At 42.8% G+C, this 25,095-nt stretch overlaps 1 protein-coding gene across 3 annotated transcripts in view; it reads right to left on the bottom strand.

Annotated features, from left to right (window-relative positions):
• The window catches only part of RHOBTB1 (Rho related BTB domain containing 1), a 65,376-nt gene that overhangs the window by 17,585 nt on the left and 22,696 nt on the right, over window positions 1-25,095 (bottom strand). The window contains exons 3-5 of one of the 3 annotated variants that reach the window (XM_032842352.1): window positions 21,474-21,675; window positions 21,004-21,107; window positions 2,735-2,920 (exon numbers count right to left, since the gene is read on the bottom strand). In XM_032842352.1, coding sequence (XP_032698243.1) covers window positions 2,735-2,920; window positions 21,004-21,107; window positions 21,474-21,665 — 482 coding nt within the window. In that variant the 5' untranslated portion in view covers window positions 21,666-21,675. Of the gene's footprint in view, window positions 1-2,734; window positions 2,921-7,972; window positions 8,031-20,676; window positions 20,982-21,003; window positions 21,110-21,473; window positions 21,676-25,095 lie in introns of those variants that run through there. The other 2 variants (XM_032842360.1, XM_032842368.1) reach the window with 2 other exon arrangements.

Here is a 25,095-nt window from a genome sequence, read left to right as displayed (position 1 = left end):
TTTAAAAAACATATATTAAAAAAAAGTCCTGTGCAAGCCTTTTTTTTAAAGATTTTTATTTATTTATTTGAGAGAAAGAGTATGAGTGATGTGGGAAGAGCAGAGGGACAGGGAGAAGCAGACTCCCCCCTGAGCAGGGAGCTGGACATGGGGTTGTATCCCAGGACCCTGGGATCATGACCTGAGCTGAAGGCAGCTGCTTAACCAACTGAGGCACCCAGGCATGCCCCACCCCCCACAGGCTTTCAGTAAGGCTCTGAAAAATCTATCAACCTCAAGTCTTCCAAACCTAAAGGATTTAAGTCTGCAGGAAAAACAAAAAAAATGCTTTCAGTAGTAACAATGGTAACTGAAGTAAGAGCCATATTTACTAGCTATATGATCCTGGGCAAGGTACTTAAACTCTTTAAGCCTTGGTTTTCCCACTGGTGAAACAGGAGTAATAACAGTAACTACCTACATTTGGAAGGACTCCTGAGAAGTTGAAATGAGATAGTATGTTCAGCATGGCACCTGGCCCACAGTTAGGTGTTACCACAATCACCACCCTCGCCACCTTTGTCTTGGTCACCAGCACCTTATGATTACATTTTGCGTTATAACCTTACAAGGAATCCATATGCTTTTTCTCATTTGAGCCTCACAATAACCCTACGGGGGCGATTTTCATCCACCTTCTGAAGAAATGGAGGCAGGGAGTTTTCAGGTTTTGCCTCGGGTCACATTCGCAAGTTGTCGAGAGACCTCTGCCAAGCAAGTAGAGTCTAGAACCCTGTAGTTCTAGACTGGTTAAGTGGTCCACATCCAATAGCCCAATAAGTCCCTTCTGTCACATCTGTGAGTCTCCTTTCATGTCTAACTGCTTCTCTTCTCTTCCTTGTCTGCGGTCACACCCTCATCCTCTTTCGCTTGGACTAGTACATTAGCCTCTTCCCTGTCTGTCTTCAGATTCTCCACCTTTTAGGCCAGAGCGCTCACTGCTGCGGGAAAAATCCTTACATAACACAAGTATGACTTGCAGCTGTAATTCTTTTTCAAGATTTCCTCTGGTTCCACAAAGCCCATGCACCACAGGCTGCGCCTTTAGGCCGGAACACAAGGCCCATTATAATCTAATCAAACCCAGGGAGGCCAAACTTCTGGAAGTAGTGCAAGTGAGTAGTGCCATGACTATGGCATAACACGTAAAAGACAGATTCCGGAATGTGGGCAAGATATGATTTGTTGTTCTACTCTTCACAAACACACTCTTGATTCTGAGACATACTGTTAGGAATGGATCATCCCAGGTACATATTTGGCTTTCAATACCAAAGGTCATGTGCGTGACAGGCGCTGGTCTTAGGAGAAACATAGTACTTAGGAGAAATATAGTATAGAAATATAGTTAGACTTTGGATTTGAAGACCTGGATGGAACACAAGGAAAAATGGTAGGGTGTTGTGAATGCAGAAGCGGGGATTAACTTCAACATTGGCTCCTCTGAGCATTTTGGGCTCCTAGCTCCTAGGACTGACCTGAAAATTACTAACTGGTGACACTCTTCAAGGCTCAGGTTCAAATGTCACCTCCATCATGAAATCTCAGCGCTGCCCTAAAGAAGGGACTGTTCCCTCTGCATCCTCTAGTGCCCATAACTCTCCTCTAGTCCTCTGGTCTCCTCCAGTCTGTGTTTGTGAGGACTGATTATCTTGGCCGATTCTTTCCCACGGAAAGTTCTGGATGCCAGAGGCACTCTCTTTCACTGTGAGTCCCCCGCCACTCCCCCAACGTGGCTTCTAACATGCATGCCTATTCCACGCATTTAACAGAAGAACTGTGAAAACCCAACATGAAACGAGAATTTATCCGAAATGCACCAAGAACGTCAGAAATTGTCTAAAGAAAGCATCGTTTGCTTTTGCTGTAAGAGTATAAAAAGCTGTCTATACAAAATTTTTCTAATTAGCCTATTAGGCAAACAACAAAGGAAGGTATTAATATCAACATTTTGGGGCTCTTCAGCAACAAATGTTATAAAACATAAGATATATATATAAAATTATTTTTTATGAAGGGACTATGGAGGGAGCATGGGTTTTTAAAAACTCTTATTTCCCCCTAAAACTGGTATTCCACATTTTATACAGAGTCAAACAAATCCTCCTTCAGGCGGATTTTTAAACTTGTGGCACTTTAAAAAACATCACTACTAGAGACATTTAAAACACAGTGTTGCTGTTTTGCAACTACAGATCCATATGACTTTTAAAAACTAGACACTGCCATTTTGGGAATGAAATATTCTCAGAGGTTGGACTGAGGAAAATGAGAAGACTGAAAACACCTGGATGTGTGTATTTGCAAGAACCCGATATTCCCGGGACCAGAAACTGTGGCTCATCATTCTGGACATTCATAAACTTTACTATAATAATCATAATATCAAGAATGACATTATTATGAGTGGCCCATGTTTTGCTTCATGTTTTACAAATTTCAAGGCACTTTTATTCACCCCATGTCACTGGTTGGAGAATTCACTTCCAACACTGGTCCACCATTTTACAAAAACGGGTTCCTTACCTACGAGGGGATGGTGAGCCCAAGAAGGGTCAGGATTAACGAGCTAACTTAAAGCACATAGCTGATTGATGGGGTCCCACCACCAATGCAATCCTAGGCTTCAGAGACATCTGTTACCTCTAAATTTTAATTTGACCAGCACAGCGAAACACAGAGTCCCTTGGCTTACCTTGCTAAAGGGCGTCTGGCTCGATTAACAGCTTCAAGATCAGCATAGCGGAGATCTAGCTGGCAGCCGACTAGGACAACAGGTGTGCGAGGGCAAAAGTGCTTGATTTCTTGATACCACATGGTTTTCACATGATTTAGGGAATTGGGATTAGCGATGGAAAAACAGAGGACCACAACATCAGACCTAAAAGGAAATCACAAAAGAAGCTGTATTGCCTTCTCACTTTTCTTTCTCTTTTATCATTAAGGTTCCTCCCTTCTCCACCACGCCCCCCACCAATCCATCTAAGGCCATATCATGTCACAATAAAACCAAACCAAACCAAACCAAACCACAATATTAAAATACGTCTCGGAGTCATGCAAACAGCCTGAGAAGCCCCCACATTCCAGTACCAACACAGCCTGAGTTTATTGTCATATCGCACTGCGGAACACCTGTGTATCGCGAATTTTCTGATGATATTATTTTACAGTACAGATGATTACCCAAACTCGATTCAGTCCTGGAGCCACAACATGCGGAACTATTTCTGTTCGTCACAAGAAATAGTTGCGAGATAAAATAAAACAATAAAAACTACCTTTTACCCGTTTAAACATAAAGGCGATGATGAGTCAACCCCATGAGATAAAGCAAACAGTTTAAACATTACTGAGAACATAACAGGTCTTTGCAGTCCAGGGTCAGCAAATACACAGAAGGATTTCTGCCCTTCTTCCCACTTAAGCACACATGTAGAGAGCACAACCACTTATCTGTTTCTGAAAAGAAAATGTCCTGAATTTGCAGGGATTTTGACTCCTTACTAGGGATATGGCAAGAAGGTCATATTTAACAGAAAGCCAGCAAGAGTTAGGAGGATGACTAATACAAGAATGTCGGAAGCAGATTTCTCAAATGCTGTATAGGACACACAGCAGGTAAGTGGGGAAAGGAAAAAAGTACTTTATAGTCAATTTTGACAGAAGGATCTTCTATTTTTATATAATAACTTACCATTCTCGAAGCCAGAGAACCGTTTTACAAAACAGTTGTTCAATTATGCTGTTTGACAGCTGCTAAAAGGTATTTTAATAAGAATTACAAACCAATCATTCTAGGTTAAAATATGCTGAATGGTGACTTTGAAAACATTGAGGCAGAAGAATAGAAAGAATAGGAAAAATTATGCCCAAGGATTTAAGACTATCTTGCAGCTAAATTCAGAAATAAGCTCTTACAATTTTATTAGATGTTAATTTATTGCCTTTATTGTTTATGTAATGAGAAGAATCAAGTCGATGAATCAAAACACCTTCTTTTTAAATCATTAATGAGATTTCCCCCCTACATATCAGTGAAGACAAACAAATACATCCAGGCAACCATAAAATTTCTAAAAATAATCATTTGCAATGCGGAAAACTGCAGGGTGCTTACATTAAATGTAATTCACAAGTTGAATCTTTAAATTTATATCCCAGAAAAACTGCATCAGACCCTAGCAAACAGAGGGGAAAATCCTGAGATTAAAATATTTACAAATTATAAAAGAGGACCTTGGACTCAAAGTGGATGAATGTATTAATCTGCACGTTTAGAATGTCCTTGAAATAGATATTATCAGAGACTCGTAAACACGGGAAAATATATTATTATGTGTAAAAATATGCATAAGTATATAAATGAAAGGGAAGCATGTCTTGTCTTTGGGATTCTGATTTAGTTAGTGGAATATTCTGTGCACAGCCTTACTTCTAATCAGCATAAATAACAGTACCCAGGAAAGCCAAGAATGCTTTGAATTTTACATTTTTTAGGAGCTGAGTTTTCTATTATTCATAATCCTATTTATATAGGATATCTGATGCAGCTCCTCTCTAAGCTTCATCCCGATCATAAAACAAAGCCACCACGAATTTTGGCACAGTGAGATTAACATGGCATTCTGTGAGGTTCAATATTATAGAGAAGGATTTGAGGAAATGTATCCAGCACCTAAATGTGGAAGAGTATGTATATGCATAATATTGTCCTAATTGGTGCCCATTTCCATTTTGAAGCACATGGCTATAAAGGAAATAGTCTCAAGGCTTAATTTATATGACAGACATGTAGCTAAATGTCAATTCTGTTATCTAATTTTATGATACAGCGTGTGAGATTTTGAAATCAGAGCTGGCTCCGTTGCCAAGGTTACCGTGATAACACTCAAGCCACTGAACACATACTGGTTACTATTCAGCTGACCTGTAAACAAGTACAGACAGGACCTTGGGGGCTGGAAAAAATGGAATCTCTTGATGATAGTCGCTTAATGCCATCACACAATACAGGTCCAGAGGGCCCAACCTCTAACTGTGTCACATCAATATCTCAATGCATGAAATGCTGTTGGAAAGCTGGAAAAATAATTCGATGTTCCGTAAATATTTTGCCTCAAAAAGATGATAGTTAAAGAGAAGAGGTTGTACTGAGAGCCATACTACCTCTGAAGCTAGAATAACTTACTGGATCGAAATTCTATTTGTGTCCTTGGAATAAAGTTTTTCTTTTTTCCTTTTATTAATGCACATTTAGGGGCTAGGAGACTGCATTGCCATTGTTGAACACTGAAAACAGTTAAAAAAAATAAGATCCTGTTTTACCTACCAACTTGCTTCAGTGTCTTTGAGTTTAACCCTTGTTGATCTCAATACAAATGCAAGTGAAGGAAACATTATGTACCAATTGTGGAGAATCCCATTCTTCAGGCCTGCCCAAACAATGCAGTACCCTGACCCTTAACCGAAAGGCTGGGAATCAATGGATGTGGCGATGGATGGAGCGATGGGAAGATGCTGTTTTGACACATTCCTCCTTAGCCCAATATTCTTTTCGAACCCCGAACTCTTCACACAGCAGGATCCTCTGTGATATAAACACCTATACAATAAAGTAACTATTTTGAGAATGCCACGTATTCCCTCTAGATTTTGAGCCGCTTTTCTATCTAGTCAAGGAAGGCACGAGACCTGCAGCTAAGAATATCTCCAGCTTTAGGCAGGATTCCAAGGACCTAGAGATATTAAATAACTTTTAATCAAAACATTCATTCCTGTGTGGAGACTGTTCAGTGTCTGACACAAGCTCATGTTTTAAAATGCCATGCCTATGGAAGATAAAAAGAAAAAGGCAGGTTCTAGCATTTCTACTTCTGTGGCTCTGCTATATTTTTTTTACTTGGAAGGGCTGAGTTTAAAAATAATTGGGAGGGGGAGGTGTGATGAGGACATTCTCACATACTATGCAGCGGGGTTAGCCCAGAAATGACCTCAGGGTTCCTATTTCAGCTGTAAAAAGAATCTGATAGGGTTTAAATGGCGTCCTACAGCTATTCGGAATAGAAAGCACAAGAATTTGAAAACGCAGAAGCAAAGCACAGAGTAGACAGAACTCTAAACTCTACAACTCGAATATCGAGAAGGGGTAAGGAAGATGTTTAGATTTTTTTTTTTTTTTTTGACCCAGCTAAGTGGCTTTTTAAAAGAAAGCCAGGATTACAAAGGATTTAAGAGGGCAGGGTCTCAGATGCTTACCTATGGAATGTTTATTTTGGGGGAGAAAAATGTAATTTCTTTTCCTTAAGGGGAGGATATTAATATAAAAGTCTCACTATGGTACTAGCACATCAAGTAATGCCCATGGAGTAATGTTTTGATTAGTTAAGTAAAAAAGAATCCAAAGTAAATCTGTGTGTTGAAACAATTGTGACTCTCTCTTCAGAGAAGGGTGGGAGGTGGGGAAGGGATCAGAGAGGGCCTGAGTCATCCAAAAATGCTTGAGCTGATAAAGCCAACCTCCGTTGTATCAGTTTTTCTTCAGATATTAAACAAACAGGACAGCATGTTTTTTTCAGTTATCTTTCAAGGAGACCATGGGCCAGAGAGAGCATGTAAAAAATTGGCAAAGGAGTCTGTGCAAAGTTGGGACCAATCTCTGTCGATGGGATGCAAGAAAAAAAGTCTGAAAACAGTTCATCTTACTCACATATCTCGGCTCAAGCTAGACTTGAAACAGAAAAGGCCATACAAGTTCCCTGGGCCTATCTTTATAATGTCTACAGTGAAATATAGCAAACATGGTGGGAAAAGGTCAGAGAGGCAACCAGAAGGTAAACTGCTTTTCCAATGTAAAATACCAAACTCATCCTTTGAAGAAGTGGTTGAAAATGGGTAGACAATCACTATAACACTGCATTGTTCAGAATGGATTTCCCAAGTTCCTTTCTATCACAGAAGTGCTCTTATCTTCTTGGTTCATTGCGCCTTTCCTGGTCCCATCTACCTTGCCATGACTGTCCGGCCCAGGATCTGCTGTGGGCCTTGTGTTGTCTTATCTGGTTAAAGTGAAGTGAAGAAAAAAAAATACCAAAATTATCCTTTATCTAAGAGCCTAACCTTAGGCGAGTCTGATAGGCCACTGTGAAGGTTCTTTGGTTCCAGCTCGTCCTCCAGATAGCTGTGAGTGGGACAGCCAAATGCCCTTCTCCCATGGCCACTTCTGGTCTTGTCTCTTGCTGACGCATACTTGGTGACCAAGAGTAAACCAACAGTTCTATTTAGAGTTTCACTTGGAAGTATCCCCTTGTTAACATAACCTTTGAAGTCTTGTTCTATGGTAGGACCCTACCTCTTTACATGTCAGTACTGCCTGCCATTTCTTTCTTTTTTTTTTTTTTTAGTAGAGACTCCTATATCCATCTTGGTAGAGATCATGATCACGTTTTAATGGGTTTCTTTTCCTTTGTCAGTGCGCACAGGTCCCCTTCTGGCCAAGATTCAAGTAGAAGTCCCTGACCTCCCTCTTTGGGACTTCAAGCTTCCTTCTCCCCCTGGAACCTAGGTAGGTTCTTTACAGAAACATTTTCAAAACCATTCATGTCAACAACACACCTTTCATGCATATAGTCTGACAGCACTATGCAAACAGATCAAAAGAGCACAAAACAGCTGGGAGCATGGCAGAGAGAGGGAATGTGTCACACGTGGCTTTGGAAAGTTTTAGTAGGGAAGCAGCCCGGTGTGTATGAGATGCAGAGGGAGTTGTCAGTGATCGGTGAACATAACCATTGGGAGATGAATGGCTCTGTAAGCTCATACTCATGGAAGATGGAGAGGTCTGTAGGGGAGCGCCTGGCAGGGGATCTGGGGAGAGCAGGGCAGTACCATGCAGTGCCCTGATGTGAGCAGAGAAATCAAGTCAATACTTTACCAATAGCAGTGAGGCTTCTTAAGTACAGATGTTATGTGGGGAAAACTGTCAAAACACCCTGCAATATATCCAGATTTGGGAGTGATTAGCATGCGCGACTATTTCTTCCAAGCCCATAACTGCATGTTTAGTAGGAAGCAACATTTTAAACTGGTCTACCCCCACCCTCCAAAACTGAGGCCAAAGCAATGCACGCTCTTAAGGGCAGAAAAGCCAGATCAACGTCCCACCAACGGCACCAAACCCTGAGACAGATAAAATTTGAGTCTTCAGCATGCCGTTGGTTCTTCGATCATGATACAGATATCATGGGGACAGTGATCCTGCTATAGAAGGTTCTGGGCTATCATCCAGTAGAAAGGGGCTCTTTTTCACTCAACATCCCATTTTCTCTGCTTAGCAGTCCATGCTCCCTATAGGATATTCTTACATCTCACACAATCATCAGAAAAAGTTGAATGCATGTGAAATTGGGTGAAGCACAAGTAATTTATTAGAAGAAATAGTTTAAGCAATCTTATTTAACTCCTGGTCAATGAGAGCAGGAAGCACTGACATAAAGAAGGCTTGCTTAATAGGAGAAGGTAAAATTGTGGCAATAAATTCCCTCCCAATACCACCTCTCATTCTCATTCCTCTTTGGCTTTCCCTGAAGCTAAATGACCGAGGAACTTTCCATACTCTTCACTTTTTCTACTGAGAGCAAGATTGGTTGTAGATAGAAGCAAGCCTCCATGTCAGCCTCAATGCCAAATGGGAGGTCTCTGGGATTAACCTCCCTGACTCTTTTGAAACAAATGTGACTAGCAAGATTATTCCACCAGAATAGGAAAGGGAGCTTACCCAGACCTCTCAGCAATCCTCCTTGAATCAATAAAGGTACAAGGACTTGTAAAGTCCGTTATCCAACAGCAATAAACAATCATTCAATCACCTCTTCTAGCGACATTAACTGATAACATACTGTATATGGGGTACTCTCCTAGACATTGAGGTTACAGCAATTAGTTAAAGATACAAATCACTGTCCTTATGCTTATCTTCATGCATATATTCTAGAGGAAAACAGACAACAAGCAAGAAGAATATGTAAACTATGTGGTGTGTCCGTAGTGACAAGTGCCAAACAGGAAATATAGCAGGGAAGGGGGACAGAAATATTAGGGAGCAGAAGATGCTTCTGGACTGCGGTAACGAGGGAGGGCCTCACTGAGCAGGAGACATGTCAGTAAAGATCTGAGGGAAGTGAGGGAGCTAACATGCTGCTGTTTGGAGGGAGAACACTGTGGAAAAGGAAAGAGCTAGTGCAAAGGTCCTGAGGCAAGATGTCTCCCTTAGGATGGGGCGGGGAGAAGCAGGAGCTGAGACTGGAGATAGTGCTGGACAGAGGTAGGTAGGGTCTCATGGTATCTGGCTCTTACTTTGAATGAACTGGTGAACTGTTAGGGGTTTTTGAGCAAAATGACATGATATAATCTACGTTTCAACAAGGCTGTCCCACTGCTATAATGAGAACTAACTAATTGGTGGTGGTGGAGGGGAGGGGGACTGTTAGGGGTGAAAAGGCAGAAGGATGAGACCAATGAAAAGGTAACAAACGTGAGAGACGATATGACTTTGGCCTGGGAGCAGCTGTAGGCTGTGAGAACTGGTCGTGTTCCGTACACACTTGCGGGGTGGGGCGGGGTGGAGTGGGGGAGCGGGCAGGGTTTGCTCAGGGGCCGAGAGTGGGATTACGAGCAAGAGGAATCAAGAATGGTGCCAGTGCTGGTCCTGAGCAGTCCTCTCTTCCCTGTTCCTGGTATGGACATCTGAAGTTCGGCGTTGCTAATACTGAGTTGTACTTATTTGTTGCTGTCTTTCCCGCTGTGTACCAAAAGTTTCATCTTCAGTCTGTCCCGATCCTATTAGCTCCTCTCTCCCATTGTGTGCCACACCATTGTTTGCGACAAAAGATGCCCCCATGACTGTTTAGCGAATAAAAAAGGCCTTATAGGTATGGAAGGATAAAAGATGTAGATGCAAATGTGTCCACAGTCCTAAAGTCTAAAGGAAATGAGGTGAGGCCCCAAATAAGTCAGTTAAGGAATACATTAGGGTCTTGATAAAGAGTGAAAACAGTTTGTGAGCTATTGTATTTCTTCAGACAATCAGGGCTGAAAGCCATGTGATATCTCTGGTATACAGAAGAGATTAACCAGTTAATATGTATTTTTTAATTATTAGAATTTATCTAAAAAATTCGTTTACCCCACCTAATCGGATACTTTCATAACACCAAGATAATAATGGGTTAATGATCTCTTCATGGAATTAGATTATCTCCAGAAGCAAAGGAAGTGTAAAGGAACAGGCCGGTTACTTTCGGTAAGTAACACAGAATTCAGGCTGAAGGGAGAACCCTCCACTTCACAGCCCATCTTGTTTTTTATTTTTTTAAGATTTTATTTAGTTATTTGAGAGAGAGGGAGAGAGAGAGCGCGCACGCGCGCGGAGGAGCACAAGCAGGGGGAGGGGCAAAGGGAGAAGCTGACTCCCCACTGAGCAGGGAGCCCAGTTTGGGGTTTGATCACAGGAACATGACCTGATCCAAAGGCAGACATTTAGCCAACTGAGCCACCCAGGTGCCCTGACCATCTTGTTTTTAAAAAAAACAAAAAAACAAAAAAACAAAAACACAAAGCAAAAACAAAAATAAACAAATTCAGTAAAATAGATAGCCAAGATGATAAGTTGACAAGACAATTTGCTAATTTGCCTTATCTTTCTGTAGTTCAGCACTTTGTCCTTCCGACTATATTCTCTAGGCTGGGGACACGGGAGTTCCAGGGAGAGAATAAACTGGTGGAATGATTTTGGACACCTAATGAATGGCCAAAATTAAAAGTTACCGATGGGATTGCTGATAAAATGCATTAAGAAAAATATCTGTGAAAATGTCCTGTAAACTTTGCAGTACCAATTATTGTCAAACAAACATGATTATGGGTTCTGAAGTCACCAAGGATATATCTCGTATGTTGCAGCTAGTAAGAATGACAGAACATTCTCATCAAGAGAGGTTTTCTTTTTGGCTTCCCAGCTCGTGTCCTTTATTGAAACGTAACTGCTGAAAGCTAGTGATAGAATTATCCCCTCAAGACACTGCAGAGTTACTCAACAGTCTCTTTCTTCTTACCACTTAATTTAAAAGGGAAAACTGTATGGGCTAAAATATATTTCTTCATCAGAATATTCCAATAAAGAAACACCACAAATTGGGGCGCACCTGGGTGGCTCAGATGGTTAAGCGTCTGCTTTCGGTTCAGGTCATGACGTCCAGGTCCTGGGATCCAGCCCCACGTCAGACTCCCAGCTCAGTGGAGAGTCTGCTTCTGCCTCTCCTCCTGCTTGTGCTTGCTCTCTCTCTCTCAAATGAACAAAATCTTAAAAAAAAATGTTAAAAAAAAAAAACCCACCACAAACTGATAAAAAGTCAATGTACTTAGCTATTATTTGACCCTACTTGTCAAGTTTCCAGTTAAGTAGTAATAGAAAAAAGGTAAAAAGAAGACAGAACGCAACACATTAATATATTGAACAATGCCTTATTAATTATTAATTATAATTATTAATTTATCATTGATTAATAGTCCCTTATTCTCTTTACCCAATTTGGTGGCCTCATTGTCATGTTTCTATGGCAACTTGTGGGGCCATCAACGCTTTTCTGAACCACGAGGGGCTGTCCTTCCCAGTCTCGTGAACAGTGTTTGGGGAGCAGCCAGCATCCTTCCAGCTCCTGGAACACGAGTGACCCCAAGCCATCAATCAAGCCTTGTTGCTATCTCATTTGGCAATACTGTTTTCCAAGGACAAATTCATCCTAGGGACAGGGCTCGGTTGGACCAAGAAACCCCGGCTTTCTGATGCTTTGTCTTCTGGTCACCATATAAGATACACGAGTTCAGAGCAGGAAGGACAGTGTGGGGACAGCAGGCCGAGGGTGGTACAGAGTGTGGCACATTTTTCTGGGCGCTGGAGGATCTGGCCTCACTGCAATCCTGGGCTTGAGTGTTTTGGTGCAGAATCTATATATTTCCACCATGTTTAAGTGTTCGAATTGTTTGCAAGCCTTCAGCAGAATGCATTTTTGTTTATTTATTTTGAATAAGCACAAAGCAGTAATAATCCCCCTTCGATTCTTCTAGTTCATGTCCTCACTGTTGGTCAAATGGATTTAAGGTATTTAAATAAACAAATATACTAAAAAATGATGCTTATAAAGATCTTGGAAATGACCCTCAGAAAGGAAACCTACAATTGGAAAATTGTTACTATTGATACATATAATTTTCTGTTTAAGAAAACTCATTCAAGGGCACCTGGGTGGCTTAGTCAGGTCAGCACCTGCTTTCGGCTCAGGTCATGAATCCAGGGTGCTGGGATTGAGCCCTAGGCGGGCTCCCTGCTCAGCGGGGTTCTCCTTCTCCTGCTCCCTCTACTTTCCCTCCCCATCCCCCACTTTGTGCTTGCGCTCTTTCTCTCTCTCTCATGCTCTCTCTCAAACAAATAAATAAAATATTTAAAAAAAAGAATAATCACTCAAGCAAGGCTTTATGAAAAGAATTCACAAATCTAAAAATCTGGGGTGGAAATGTGGTTTTGGGGAGGTGGCTCAGTGTACCTCCCTCCTTTTTTTCCTGGCCTCAGAGCCTATCTTTTCATTTGCTAATCTATTAAGGAGAGGCTAGGCACCAGTTTTCCATCCGTATCACCCTCACCGTGGTCCATGATTTGTGCTTCTTACTATAAAAAAGTGTAAATATAAAATTCAACCTAGTGAAACAGTTTGGAGTTTGTTATAGTGATACTTCCCTGGAAAGACCTCATAAGATCCTGCCGTGTGTAAGACTGATTGACAGGTTCATGCAGGCATTCAACTAACATTTATGAAGCTCCTCCTCTGTGCCACGCCCCCAGCACTGGAGACAGAGAGTAAACAGACAAAATTCCTGTCTTACAGATACCAGGAGCCATAGCATAAGGGCACCAGAAGATGATGATGAAGGATCCAATTTTCAGATAGTATGATCATGACTATGCTAGAGAGTTGCTGGGGTGTCCTGTGGAACATAAAGGAGAGACATTTCACCTGGATTCTAGAGGGGACAGGGAAGGGGAGAGAGTATGAAGGGGACTTGTGGGAGTTTGTGACTCTTGTCCTAAACTCTTAGAATAGTTGTGATAATTAACTAGGTAAAGAATAGGCGGGTAGGGGGTGCCTGGGTGGCTCAGTGGGTTAAAGCCTCTGCCTTGGGCTCAGGTCATGATCCCAGGGTCCTGGGATTGAGCCCCGTATCGGGCTCTATGCTCAGCAGGGAGCCTGCTTCCCCCTCTCTCTCTCTGCCTGCCTCTCTGCCTACTTGTGATCTCTGTCAAATAAATAAATAAAATCTTTAAAAAAAAAAGAATAGGTGAGCAGGGGTGTGATTTCTAGGTGGATATAAAGCACGTTTGTGGGTCAACTGGCCACAGAGAACACAGAACAGCAAATATTGTTATGTCTGGAGCAAGAGATGAGCCTGGGCAGGCAGGCTGGGCCTCGGTCCAGAGAAACAAAAAGGGGTGGCGCCTCCCAACCAAACGGGCAGCGACCTCACCCAGGGGAAGGACACTCCTCGCCCACCTCTGCACCCAATCCTCAGCCAGGGTGACTGAGTACGAAAGGGACAAGGTCATTGGTATACTCCCACAGGTTATCACTGCCCTCCCCAGTTCCGGAAGGAACCAAGAACAAAAGCCTACATTGTTATTATTTGAGTGAGAAATGGAGAAACGGGAAACTTTCAGGGAATGCGAAGTCCTCTATTAGGTTATCACAGGGTACCTCAGCCAATGTATCTTCTTAGAAAAAGATACAAATAGAACCACAGCCAAAGACACAGGCCCCTTGGTCAGACTGATCCACATGCCTGAGGGCTTATCTCTGGGAAAAGGGAGTCATCATGATTTGGGGAAAATTTGATAGTGTTCCATTGCTGAGCTTTGAGATTCTAGAACCATCCTGTTTCTCACAGTCATCTATTCAGGATTTGGTCCCATTTTCCCCCCTTAAGTTCACACAAATGATTTGTATTCTCAATGTGAATTAACTTTAAGTTCTATAAATAAAAAAAACATATATTGTCTACCATGCACATTTCCTCACATTTCATAGATTAGACTATCCATAAAAATATTTTTATTTAAAAATATTTGAGATATAATTTAAATACAATAAACTTTGCAGACTTAAAGGGTTCTGTTTGACTAGTTCTGACATACATATGCACTCAATACTCTCATCCCAACCAAAATAACAAACATTTCCATCACCTCCAAAGTTTCCTTGTGTCCCTTTATAATCCATCCCTCCTCCTCCCTCTTCTTTTCTAGGCAACCAGTGGTCTACTGTCACCATGGATTGCATTTTCCAGAATGTTACAGAAATGGAATCACACAGTATGTGCTCTTTTCCCTAGTTTCCTTCACTCGAAAGCTCTGTCTCTAATCTTTAAGATATTGTTCCCTTTTGGCTGAGGTTCAGTAAAGAGCACGATAATCATGATTCCATGGCAGTGTGCAACAAAGCATGGCTTGAGGACCATCTGCTTTATAATCATCCAGGGACCCGCTAAAATTTGCTGATTTACCTCTCCTAGAACTCTGACATCGGAACAACCAGCATGGGCAGGCCTGCTCAAACCTGCAGTTTAGTCCGACCTCCTGGGAACAACTATTCTTGATCTCTGGTCCAGCTAGCTGTTCTTCCAAGTCATTCTATCTATCCATCTTCCTTCCTTCCTTCCTTCCTTCCTTCCTTCCTTCCTTCCTTCCTTTCTCTCTCGCTCCCTCTCTTTTCTCTTTCTCTCTCTTTTCTTCCCCCCCTTTCTTTCCTTCCTTTCTTTTTTTTTCTTTTCTTTTCTTTCTTTCTCTCAGTGGAATACCCATACCCACAGAAATCTTGAACTTACCACCCTGAGATCAAGACCTGAGCTGAGATGAATAGTTAGATGCTTAACCAACTGAGCCAGTCAGGCGCCCCCTTTCTCCTGTTTTCTATAACCTGGGCAAATCTCAGTTCTTTAGGCCACAGCAGTACACAGGATTAAATAGCTTTAGGACAGAGGTTGCAATAGCTTCCCCAGATCCTTTGGTGCCCACATTTAGAAGTGTGGTTTGGGTTACTTTTCCATATAGTATACACATTGTGAACTTTACTCCTCTTGCTGCTTTGCTGCCTGTGTCTCAAATCTACCATCTGGGCCAGGACTCAGATGAAGAGGATCTTGAGAGTGAGAAGGACGCTTTTATCTCAGATGCAAAATTCAATGAGGTACCAAAAAACTCTGTAATCCAGATGGCCTGCTTTATTTTTTAAAAAATAAAGCAAAAAAACCCCACCCATGGTGAATAAAGTATCAAAACTTTAAATAAATTCAGGACCAGTAATAGTGCCATGCTGAACCCTACTAAGATTGAAAGAAAAAAAAAAGGGGGGGCGCCTGCGTGGCTCAGTGGGTTAAAGATGCTGCCTTTAGCTTGGGTCATGGTCCTAGGGTCCTGGGATCGAGCCTTGCATTGGGCTCTCTGCTTAGCAGGGAGTCTGCTTCCCCCCTCTCTCTCTGCCTGCCTCTCTGCCTACTTGTGATCTCTGTCAAATAAATAAATAAAATCTTAAAAAAAAAAAAAAAAGAAAGAAAGGAAAAAAAATCAGGTCACAGAACTGTACCCCTGGGGCTAATAATACACTATGTTAATAAAAAAATAAAAAATTTAAAAAAAATCAGGGATCCTATCTTTTAAAAGTTATTACTATTTATATTTTATGCCCAAGGTGAGTGCCTTATTGCCTCAGCTTAGTCTTGGCCCAAGCCCAACTCCACTTGATAGATTTCACGGTCCAACAGGCTGAAATCATCGTCTGAATGTTACTTCTGGCCCAGCGTTTATAACCTGCCATGGACAAGAAGAGCTAATTCAAAGACACATTAGATGCTTCCTACTTTTCTTCTTGCCATTAACCACAAGTACAGCCAATCCTAGACAAAGACATAAACACTGGTCACCCATAGTCCTGAATTTTTTTTTTTTTTGACAGAGAGAGAGAGAGATCACAAGCAGGCAGAGAGGCAGGCAGAGAGAGAGAGAGCAGGAAGCAGGCTCCCCGCGGAGCAGAGAGCCTGACGCGGGGCTCGATCCCAGGACCCTGGGATCATGACCTGAGCCGAAGGCAGAGGCTTTAACCCACTGAGCCACTCAGGCGCCCCTAGTACTGAATTTTTAAAAGAGCCTCAACCGAGCATTCAAAACGGGAGGTATTCATGGTGTATCTGATTTCATGTGCCTTCACTGTGAAACCAGAACTATCTTACCTAAATAGATACACACAGACCATGGCTCTGATTAATGCTGTCATCTAAAACATGTACCGTACCTCTCACAGGAACTGACAACATTTGAGAAAAATCAGTGTGAAAGAATAATCTGTATTAATCAATGAGTTCCGGCTGAACAGAAAATATGCCCAGAAACTGCAGAGTGTAAGGGCAAGGTTTTGGGTACATTAGTAAAATTTTTAGGGGAGAGCATGCCGTCCAAAGTGCCCAGGGCTGCTCCTCCCTTTCAAAAAGCTCACTTGGATGTACCATGTTTACTGAAAGTGAGATCACTCATGTTTAGCTATTTAAGGAAATGAGCTGTTTGTTACGTATTAAAGAACTGAAGAGGCACAATGGCGTATTAGAGCTGGTGGTAGATGGGAGAAGGCTGGTCTTCCCTGTCCACACAGAGCAGCATAAACATCAGCCTGGACTAGGAGTGCCCTTAAGATAAGTTGGTCCTCAGTCACCATTTCCAGCCACAACACGGTGGAGAGGGAAGATGCGGGCTCTGGAGTCAGGCAGAACTCACAGGAAAAGTTCCATCCTACTCTTTCCTCACTGACTGACCTTGGCCCCATTCTGCGCCTGTTTGCTCAACTGTGAAATGAGCCTACTTTGCAGGGTCACCACAAGAATGAAGTGGTAGAGCATCGGGCACAGGCCTGGCTCACAGGAAGCCTCGCTGCTGTTTATCCCTAACTTCCAGCTTCATAGGCTTTAGGATGTGTCTGAAGGTTATTTGATCCTGAGTCAGATCAATGGTGGAGGTTTTCGAGGAAAGGAAACAATAAAATCGGTAATTATTTATGTGTGGTGTGACTACAGGAGAGGGGCAGGGGGCCCAGATGTCCTGTGTAAAGGCAGAGCCCATCCTCCCTGTATTTTCTGTGCCAGGTACCTAACTGTGAACATTCATCCTTGTAACGGTTCTGGGGAGAAAATGTGGAGCGACAGCCCTTTAAAAAGAGTCTGTCTTCTTGCCAAAAAGGAGCAGTTAATCACAGTCATGGTTACTAGGTACAGTTTTGTTCTTGATATTTTAAAAGATCCAGCAAAGAGCTTCAAAGGGTCATCCAAAGTGCACAGAAAGTAGGTGGTGGGAAGAAAGGCTATGAGAGAGTTGGAGTCATTCACTCCAGACAAGAGGGGGTTTGACAGATGCCAGATGTGCTCTGTGCTAGGGTGCTGAAGCCGCTCTGCTATCTTTCCTCTCCATCCAATAGTAGAAGGACTCCTATCCTCGATATTTTTCCTTGGGTGGATGATTTCTCTTCCTGAAGCAGAGAGGTCAACCAGGTGACACTGTGAGATCGATTTGAGTTTTTTTTTTTTTAAGATTTTATTTGTTTATTTATTTGACACACACACACACACACACACACAGAGAGAGAGAGAGAGAGCGAGAGAGAGAGAGCGAGCACGCCTAAGTAGGCAGAGTGGTAGACAGAGGCGGAAGGAGAAGCAGACTCCCTGCTGAGCAGGGAACCTGACTCAGGACTCGATCCCAGGACCCTGGGATAGTGACCTGAGCCAAAGGCAGACGCTTAACGACTGAGCCACCCAGGCGCCCAAGAGCTCTTCTAGTTCTAAGCCTTTGAACAAATAGGGAAGAGCAAAGAGATACCCAGCTCATCAATGTGGGAGTGGATTCTAGCTGCATCTGTTTATACTGAGATTGAGGTAGCTTGGCACAGAAGAAGGAGTGGGGGCCAGGAGTCAGGCAGAGGTGGGTTTGACTCTGCTTCTGAAACTCACTCTTGAGCAAGTTATGGTAGTAAAAGAACTCAACTCTGTCCTCCGCTGTAGCATGGAAATCATCTCTGCCTTCTAGGGTTCCTGAAAGGATTAACTGAAATAATGTTGGCAAAGCACCTAACATTTAGACTGGCACATGTAAGCCTTTGATAAATGGAACTATTATTCTGGTTGGTTAAAAAATGGGTTGAAAAATTAATGACCTTCTGCTTATAGTTCCATCATGCTAGGAAAATTACAGATTCAAGTAGGCAGACCAACAGCATCTTGAACCACAGGATTCACACTGCAAGCAGCGCCTGTCCATGCCAGAGAATGTTCGAGGGGACAACTTATCAACTACCCCGGTGCTAGGAAGGAGAGGAAAAGGTCTAAGGCAACTTTGGTTTCGCTCACTATCACCACAAGAATCAAACGAATGATTTTAAAGAGGTTCCAAATACATTTCCAGGTATAAGGAATACATCACATCCCACTGATTCGTCATTCACACCAAGCACAGTAAAAAATATCCATCAAAAAGCAGGTGTGCAAACCAAACTGGTTGTCAAAAATTATAATTAGGATTTTTTTTTCCTTCCTGAAGGATAGGAAGCTAAAAATGGAAGTCACAAAGAAATTAATCAGCTCTTGCAAAGCAATGAAATACGGTGGCCCGAACCCTATCCCAAGTAAGAGGAACTCCTATTCCTACCAGGCTCTTCCACAAAATGTACTGTTTTGGTGTCACATCGCTGTGGAAGCCCATAATGAGCAATATGGAAAGATGCTGGAGGCTGGGACAGAACAGCTCTGGGATTTGTTCTTTACCCGTGGTGGGGTCTGCGGCAGGACGCCTGCAGGCTGCGGAGGCTCGGAGAAGACAGAGGGAACACAAGGTACAAAGAAGCACATAAACTGAGAGCCATGGAGAGCTGGGCCGGAAACACCCCCTGTCCTGAAACCCCTCTGCGGCTAGGAGGATCAGACTCGGCTTGAAGAATACCTCCTGTTTCCATATCAAAGGGGGAGCAGGTTGGAGCTGATAGAACCAAACACTACAGACAAGGGAGCAGATGGAACTGATGGAGTCATGTGACAGAGCAGCTTACTTCCGTTGGGAGGGAACAAACACAGGCGTGACCCGTTGTCCAATGACTCCAGATACATCTCGGGGCTGGACGAGGCCCCGTGGGGAATGCCTGTCGAGGTGAGGCGGAGGCGAGCCGTCACTCAGCCGGTCCTCAGCAGAAATCTCACACGACAGGGGAGCAGCCCTTCTATCACCAAGAGAGAAGACTTACACTGTGCGGCCGAGTTAAAACTCGTTCTCCTAACTGCCTCAAGTTCACGTGGCAGGAGCCACCAAGCCGGTGAAACGGTCCGGAGCAGGGAAACCCAAACACCTCCCTAAGCGCAGCACGGGGCCCGTCGTTATCAGACAGCTTTTCAGAAGTGAGGGTACAAAATGTCCACAGAAATCTGTCGTATCCGTCCTTACTGCACTTAAAGCCATCATTCTGTCATGCTGGCCGACCGCCAGGGAGATTACAAACCCGATTGCCTGGTACTTCCGTGGTACTTTGTCATTATTTTTTTCTATGTGTGGGGTAATTAGATAAAACAAAACCTTAAATGGCAACTACCGTAAGAATCAAGACCGCCACAGAAAGAAAGGAAATTCAAGGAGAAGAAAGTGTCTACAACACTGGATACTAACCTCAAAACTCCTCATGACCCAGAGGACTTGAAAATCAGTGTTTTACTTCCCATACGCCTCTCTGCTGAGTCCCCATGAACAAACTGGTCTAAATGGCAGAGTCTTTCAGTGTGTGAACAACTTCTCAGGGATGGGACAGACCCTTTGAGCAGTTTTATTCAGTATTTTAGACCACGTGGATAAATGCCCGTCAAAGTCTGTTCAGAGCCTTCAGAGAGCTACTGGCTTGAAGAAAGAGAGGTAACTTTAGAAATGCCTATCTCAGTACCAAGGAGGCGCTCATGGCCTTGAGTACCTAATGCAGTCCTGTGAGGTCACATGACATTCGATGTCAACAAGGCACAAGGGATCCGTGACACCTAAATTCTAACCTTAAGATCAAATGAATTAATTTACAATTAAGGAGTAAGGAAATGTCCTTATCTAAATTTTGATAGCTTCTAACACATTCACCAAGAGACCTTAAGTTAGGGTGACAAGAAGAAATTCCTAAATATTTCAGGCACTTTGACCATGTTCCTCGTCATATCAGTGTCCTAGACTCACTGCAGGGATTTCACTGGATGTTTCCTTGTAAATTTCCTTGTAAATGTAAAATTAGACATCAGTGCCTTGGTTCATTTTGGGAATGTGCCTTGTGAAGGATTTCAGAGGTATTTTTCTTTCTTAAAAAAAAAAAAAAGACCTTCAAATAAAAATAATAGACTTTTTGAATAACAAAGCCCAAAGCAAATAACACCAGACTCTGCTAATATGGTTATGAAAAGACCAAAGAGACCTTCTGAAGTGGGGTGGTCAAGTGCTAAAATAACTTAAAACAGTCTAGCAAAAGGTAAATAACATACCACTCAGGAAAACAGCAATCAAAGCAGCCCAGGGCCAGAGCACACCAGAATCCTCTAGAAATCGTCCCAGTTTAGCCAACACTGGTTGTTTTCAACGAGGGACGTCCTGGGAGGGACCTAGTGTCAAGGCAGACTGCTTTTCTTGACATCAGAAGACAATACTTTTTTTTTTTTTTTTTTTTTTTTTGCTTTTTCCTTAAACACAGTGCAGAACCCAACACATTTCAAGGCCATGTGTTGTGGCTTTTGTTGATCTATGAAGCAGCTGCAGGTTTCAGAAAGGAAATTGTGCTCAAGCTCAACAGCATGGCACCGGCCTCGGTTTACCTGCCATATGCAAAACGCCTGTCCTTGTGGTGATCGCCAAAAGTATCCCAAAGCCTGAGAGAAACGCTCACTTCATCCACAACATCCCGGGACCGCTCCAGGACCTGCAGGAGGGAGAGCGCATTTCTGCTCAGCGTCCTTCCGAGGCTCCTCAGGAGAAGGACGCCCAAGTTAGCACCCTCAAGGCCCACTTATCCCACCTGCGTCTTCTCGTCCCATCCAACAGGACTTGAGCCAAGTCCAAATTCTCCTCTGGGAATCTTGACTCAAACACCCACCCCCCCCCCCCCCTCATTCAGGAGACGGTAGCCAGACTCCCAATGGCACATTCTGCTTTTGTTTTCTCTTGGTGGGACCAAGAACATTAGCCTGACTTTGCATGCACTAATCACCCCGACCCCCTGGTAGAGTCAGCGTGGCGGTAGCAGGGACGCGCCCTGAGGAGCCTAGAGAAGCTCTGCACACCTTACCTCCTGGCACACTCGGTACTGGTCGATCGCCCACACGGTAGGCACGTGGGTGGCCAGCAGCTGATACTGCGTGAGGGTCGTGTTACACGCTCGGGCACAGATCAAGCGCGTCTTCCCCACGGCGTTGTCTCCCACGACCACACACTTGATGGTTTCGACGTTGGGCCTTTCGTAGTCCATGTCAGTGTCCATTTATAAAGCTCTGTAAGGAGAGAGGGATGGGGCAGTCAGAGACGAGAGGCGCCCAGCCAGCCACTTCTCCAGAGGTGCCCAAGCATAAGCACGAAGTTCGGAAGTTCATACGAAACCTAACTCAAACTCGAGTTTTCTATTTATGTCTCACACGAGTACAAAAACATCGGCCGGATTGTTATTTTGACCCCAAACGGTTTATTCCCGTTAACATGTTATTTTCTCCTTGGTTTTCTCTAAACACAACCTGCCTACTGAAAATCCAACCAGGCAAGTCAGAATCGCTGGTACGCGTTCATAGCTCGCTAGCTACTCATGTGGTCACCTGCAGCTTTAACTCTAGACATCAGGGTGTGAGCTGCTCGGCAATATTAGCATCTACACCATCACAATCTTCCCCCAACCCCAAATCCCCCACTGAAAGGCAGTTTAATGGAGGTTCTCCACTACCACTGTGATTTCGAGTGGGATCCAAAGGGCAAGCAGAAAGGATTCCTCGGTAAGACTGAATTTTGATACATTTGTAAAATTAATTTATATTCATTCACCGATTTTAATTAATCAAATTCACAAAAATGGTATTCTCAAGAGGGGCACCATAAAGCAACAGATTTTAAAATTCTCTGTTTTCACCAAGAAATCTGGAGCATATGGTAAAGAATGATTTTGCCAGGATGAGGAGCTAGTTTGGAATGTCCCAGAAACCAACAAAAAGGTTTAAGAGGGTTGCTGAGTGAGGGGTCAAAGGGAAGAGAAAAAGCTGCTTCCAGGTCTCCACCCTCATCCCCCGCCCTCCCGGGGGCAGGAAGCTCCATAAAATACAGAGCAGACTGCTTCCTGGCAGCAAGCTGGATGGGTGACCAACCATGTAACATTTTAAGATTTTAATGAATTATAATCGCCCTTTTGAGAAAGTCTATTGTTAAAAAGAGAAAACTGGTTGGATAGTCACTTAAAAAAAGGTTTATTATTTTAGAGAGTGTGTGTGAACAGGAGAGAGAAAGGGAAGCGGACTCCCTGCTGAGTGTGGAACCCAATTCGGGGCTTGATCCCAAGACCCTGAGATCATGACCTGAGCCAAAATCAACAGTCGGATACTTAACCGACTGAGCCGCCTAGGCACCCCCAGCTGGTCACTTTTAACAAGTTGATAGTGGTTTTAATGGCCACGATGGTCAAGAAACTGTTCAGAGTAGGGCTTAATACACACCTGGGACTCATTAAGTGTTTAAATCATCTGCTTGGAGAAAATGGATGATTTGGTTAATATGAGATTAAGAGTGTGGAGGGAGAGACAGAAAGAAGGTTATTAAATAGAATGAAAACTTTTTCCCAGTTAGGACCATCTGAACCCGAGATTGTCTCCTGTAACACCATCACAGGAGGTGTTAAACCTGAGGCTAGAGACTATTCGGTGAGAATTGAGTGGAGTGATTCAAAGAACAGATGTGTGGTGAGGTTAGGATCTGGTCCATGGTTCGGCTGCCACAGAGAGGCTTAAAATACCTGTTCCCCACCTGGTAAATGCAGATTCTGAAGGTCTTGGGTGGAGAAAGAGGCTTAAGAAAACCTCCAATTCAATTCTGATGATTACCCATGTGTGGTGACTCCTCAAATTGATCTCTTTAAAATCTAGTCTATGCTGACTTTGGGATTAGACCAGCGGTCCTTAAGTATTTGCTGGAGAACATTTAACAAAGTCTGGAGATATTTTTGGTTGTCACAATGGGATCGCGGAGTGCTACCGGCTTCTAGTGGGTAGAGGACAGAGATGCTTTGAGACGCACTACAAGGGACTGTTCCCCACCACAAAGAATAATCAGGACCCAAATGTCAGAGTGCTGAGGTTGAGAAAATCCCTGCCTTTGAAGGGATGTGAGTGTGAATCCTAGTCCCCCATTTTCTAGACATTTGCCACTTGTGCTTTTAGCCTCTGCTTCCCCATCTGCTAAATGGGAATTCTAGCACCAGTCTCCTCAAGCAGTGAGGGGTAGGGGAACTGACAGAGCTGACACACTGATGACCCGAGATTCTAATCGTGATGATGAAGATGAACACCCTGAACTAAGTCAGGGGAAAGACCAGAGTTAGATGCAGAATCAGAAACCTAATAACCACAACGATCTATACAAAGGATACATTTTAGTAGGGTAACTGAGGAGTAATTCATTGAAAAACAAAAAACATAGGTTTAAGCTGGAGAGTATCTGATGTTACATAAAGAAGGCAGAAAAAGTTCTGAATGGGAGTTGGAGGTAATTAGCTAAACGATAATACAGTTGGAAAGGTAGGTTAAATATATGTTTCTGGGGTATTTCCAGATTCTAGAATAAAAATGGTAACAGTAGTTATGATAAGAAACTGGATATGTTTCTGTGGTGATACTACCAAGGGGCACCCCATGTCCAGAAAAGCAGGATCCGTTCAGAGCCCCACAACCCTGGAACCTGAGGTATATATACTATTTTGACTGTGCTAAGTGGTGGAAAACCTTTCTCTTTTGAAAGTCCATTTTATTCTTTTAAGCAGATATAAAGTCATAGAGAGCCAATCCTTAAAATTTGGGGGCATGTTTGGATTAAGTCAAAACTGAAACAGACACAAAAAATACACGGTTGGTTTCTTGTTGGCTTGCAAACTAGCTTTGAGAGCAGTCACCAAAAAGGAACCCCCCCCAAATAATTTGAATCATGACAGAGTTGGTGGAATAACTGTGTAGTTTTCACAGAAGACTACTCTGAAGGGGATAAAAGCCCTCCTGGTTTTATATTAAGGCTATGATTACAAAAATATCATTACTATTTATAGACATATCTCATGCACAGTCCTAAGAAGAATTTCTGTGTCAAAGGTGAGAATAACATCCGTGAGTCCTCTAATCTCGAGCAATCTGCTCAAAACTGAAGTGACTGCCAAAGGTCTTAGGCCTTGTACAAAGGGGAGAACATTTAACAAAGATTTTAAGGGGACAACAAGTAAGGGAGATAAAAGGCAGCACGGAATTCTACACTCGTAGCCCGGATCACTCACTCGAGACGTGGAATTTCCAGGAAGGGTTTTCTGGATTTCCAAATACTGAGAATCTTTTCTTTCGGGTAGAAATTTTATTTAGTGGTAATCTGAAAATACATCTACATGTGTATTGTAAACTGATTGTTTATCTGTTACACATAAACAAATATTAAATTGTGATAATGATAAAAATATGCAATTTTATTCTTCTTTACTGGTTATGGGCTCTAATTTATTCCTATGTAACACTCTTATGGTTGAATGAGCTCTTAGGACCATCTGGTTAATGACTATCTGGTTTCTGATTTTTATTTATGTAGAATGAGAGCAATAAATATTATTCACTTAACTCTGTTAATAAATTTCACCACCATGACAACTGCTGATCAGGGAAGACACCCTTTTACCCTTAGATCCA

This window comes from Lontra canadensis, unplaced genomic scaffold, assembly GCF_010015895.1.
Source record: "Lontra canadensis isolate GAN:19392208 unplaced genomic scaffold, GSC_riverotter_1.0 scaffold3, whole genome shotgun sequence".
In the NCBI taxonomy this organism is placed as follows: Eukaryota; Metazoa; Chordata; class Mammalia; order Carnivora; family Mustelidae; genus Lontra; species Lontra canadensis.
The sequence above is the reverse complement of the archived record's forward strand: the minus strand, read 5'-3'. Positions and strand labels throughout refer to the sequence as shown.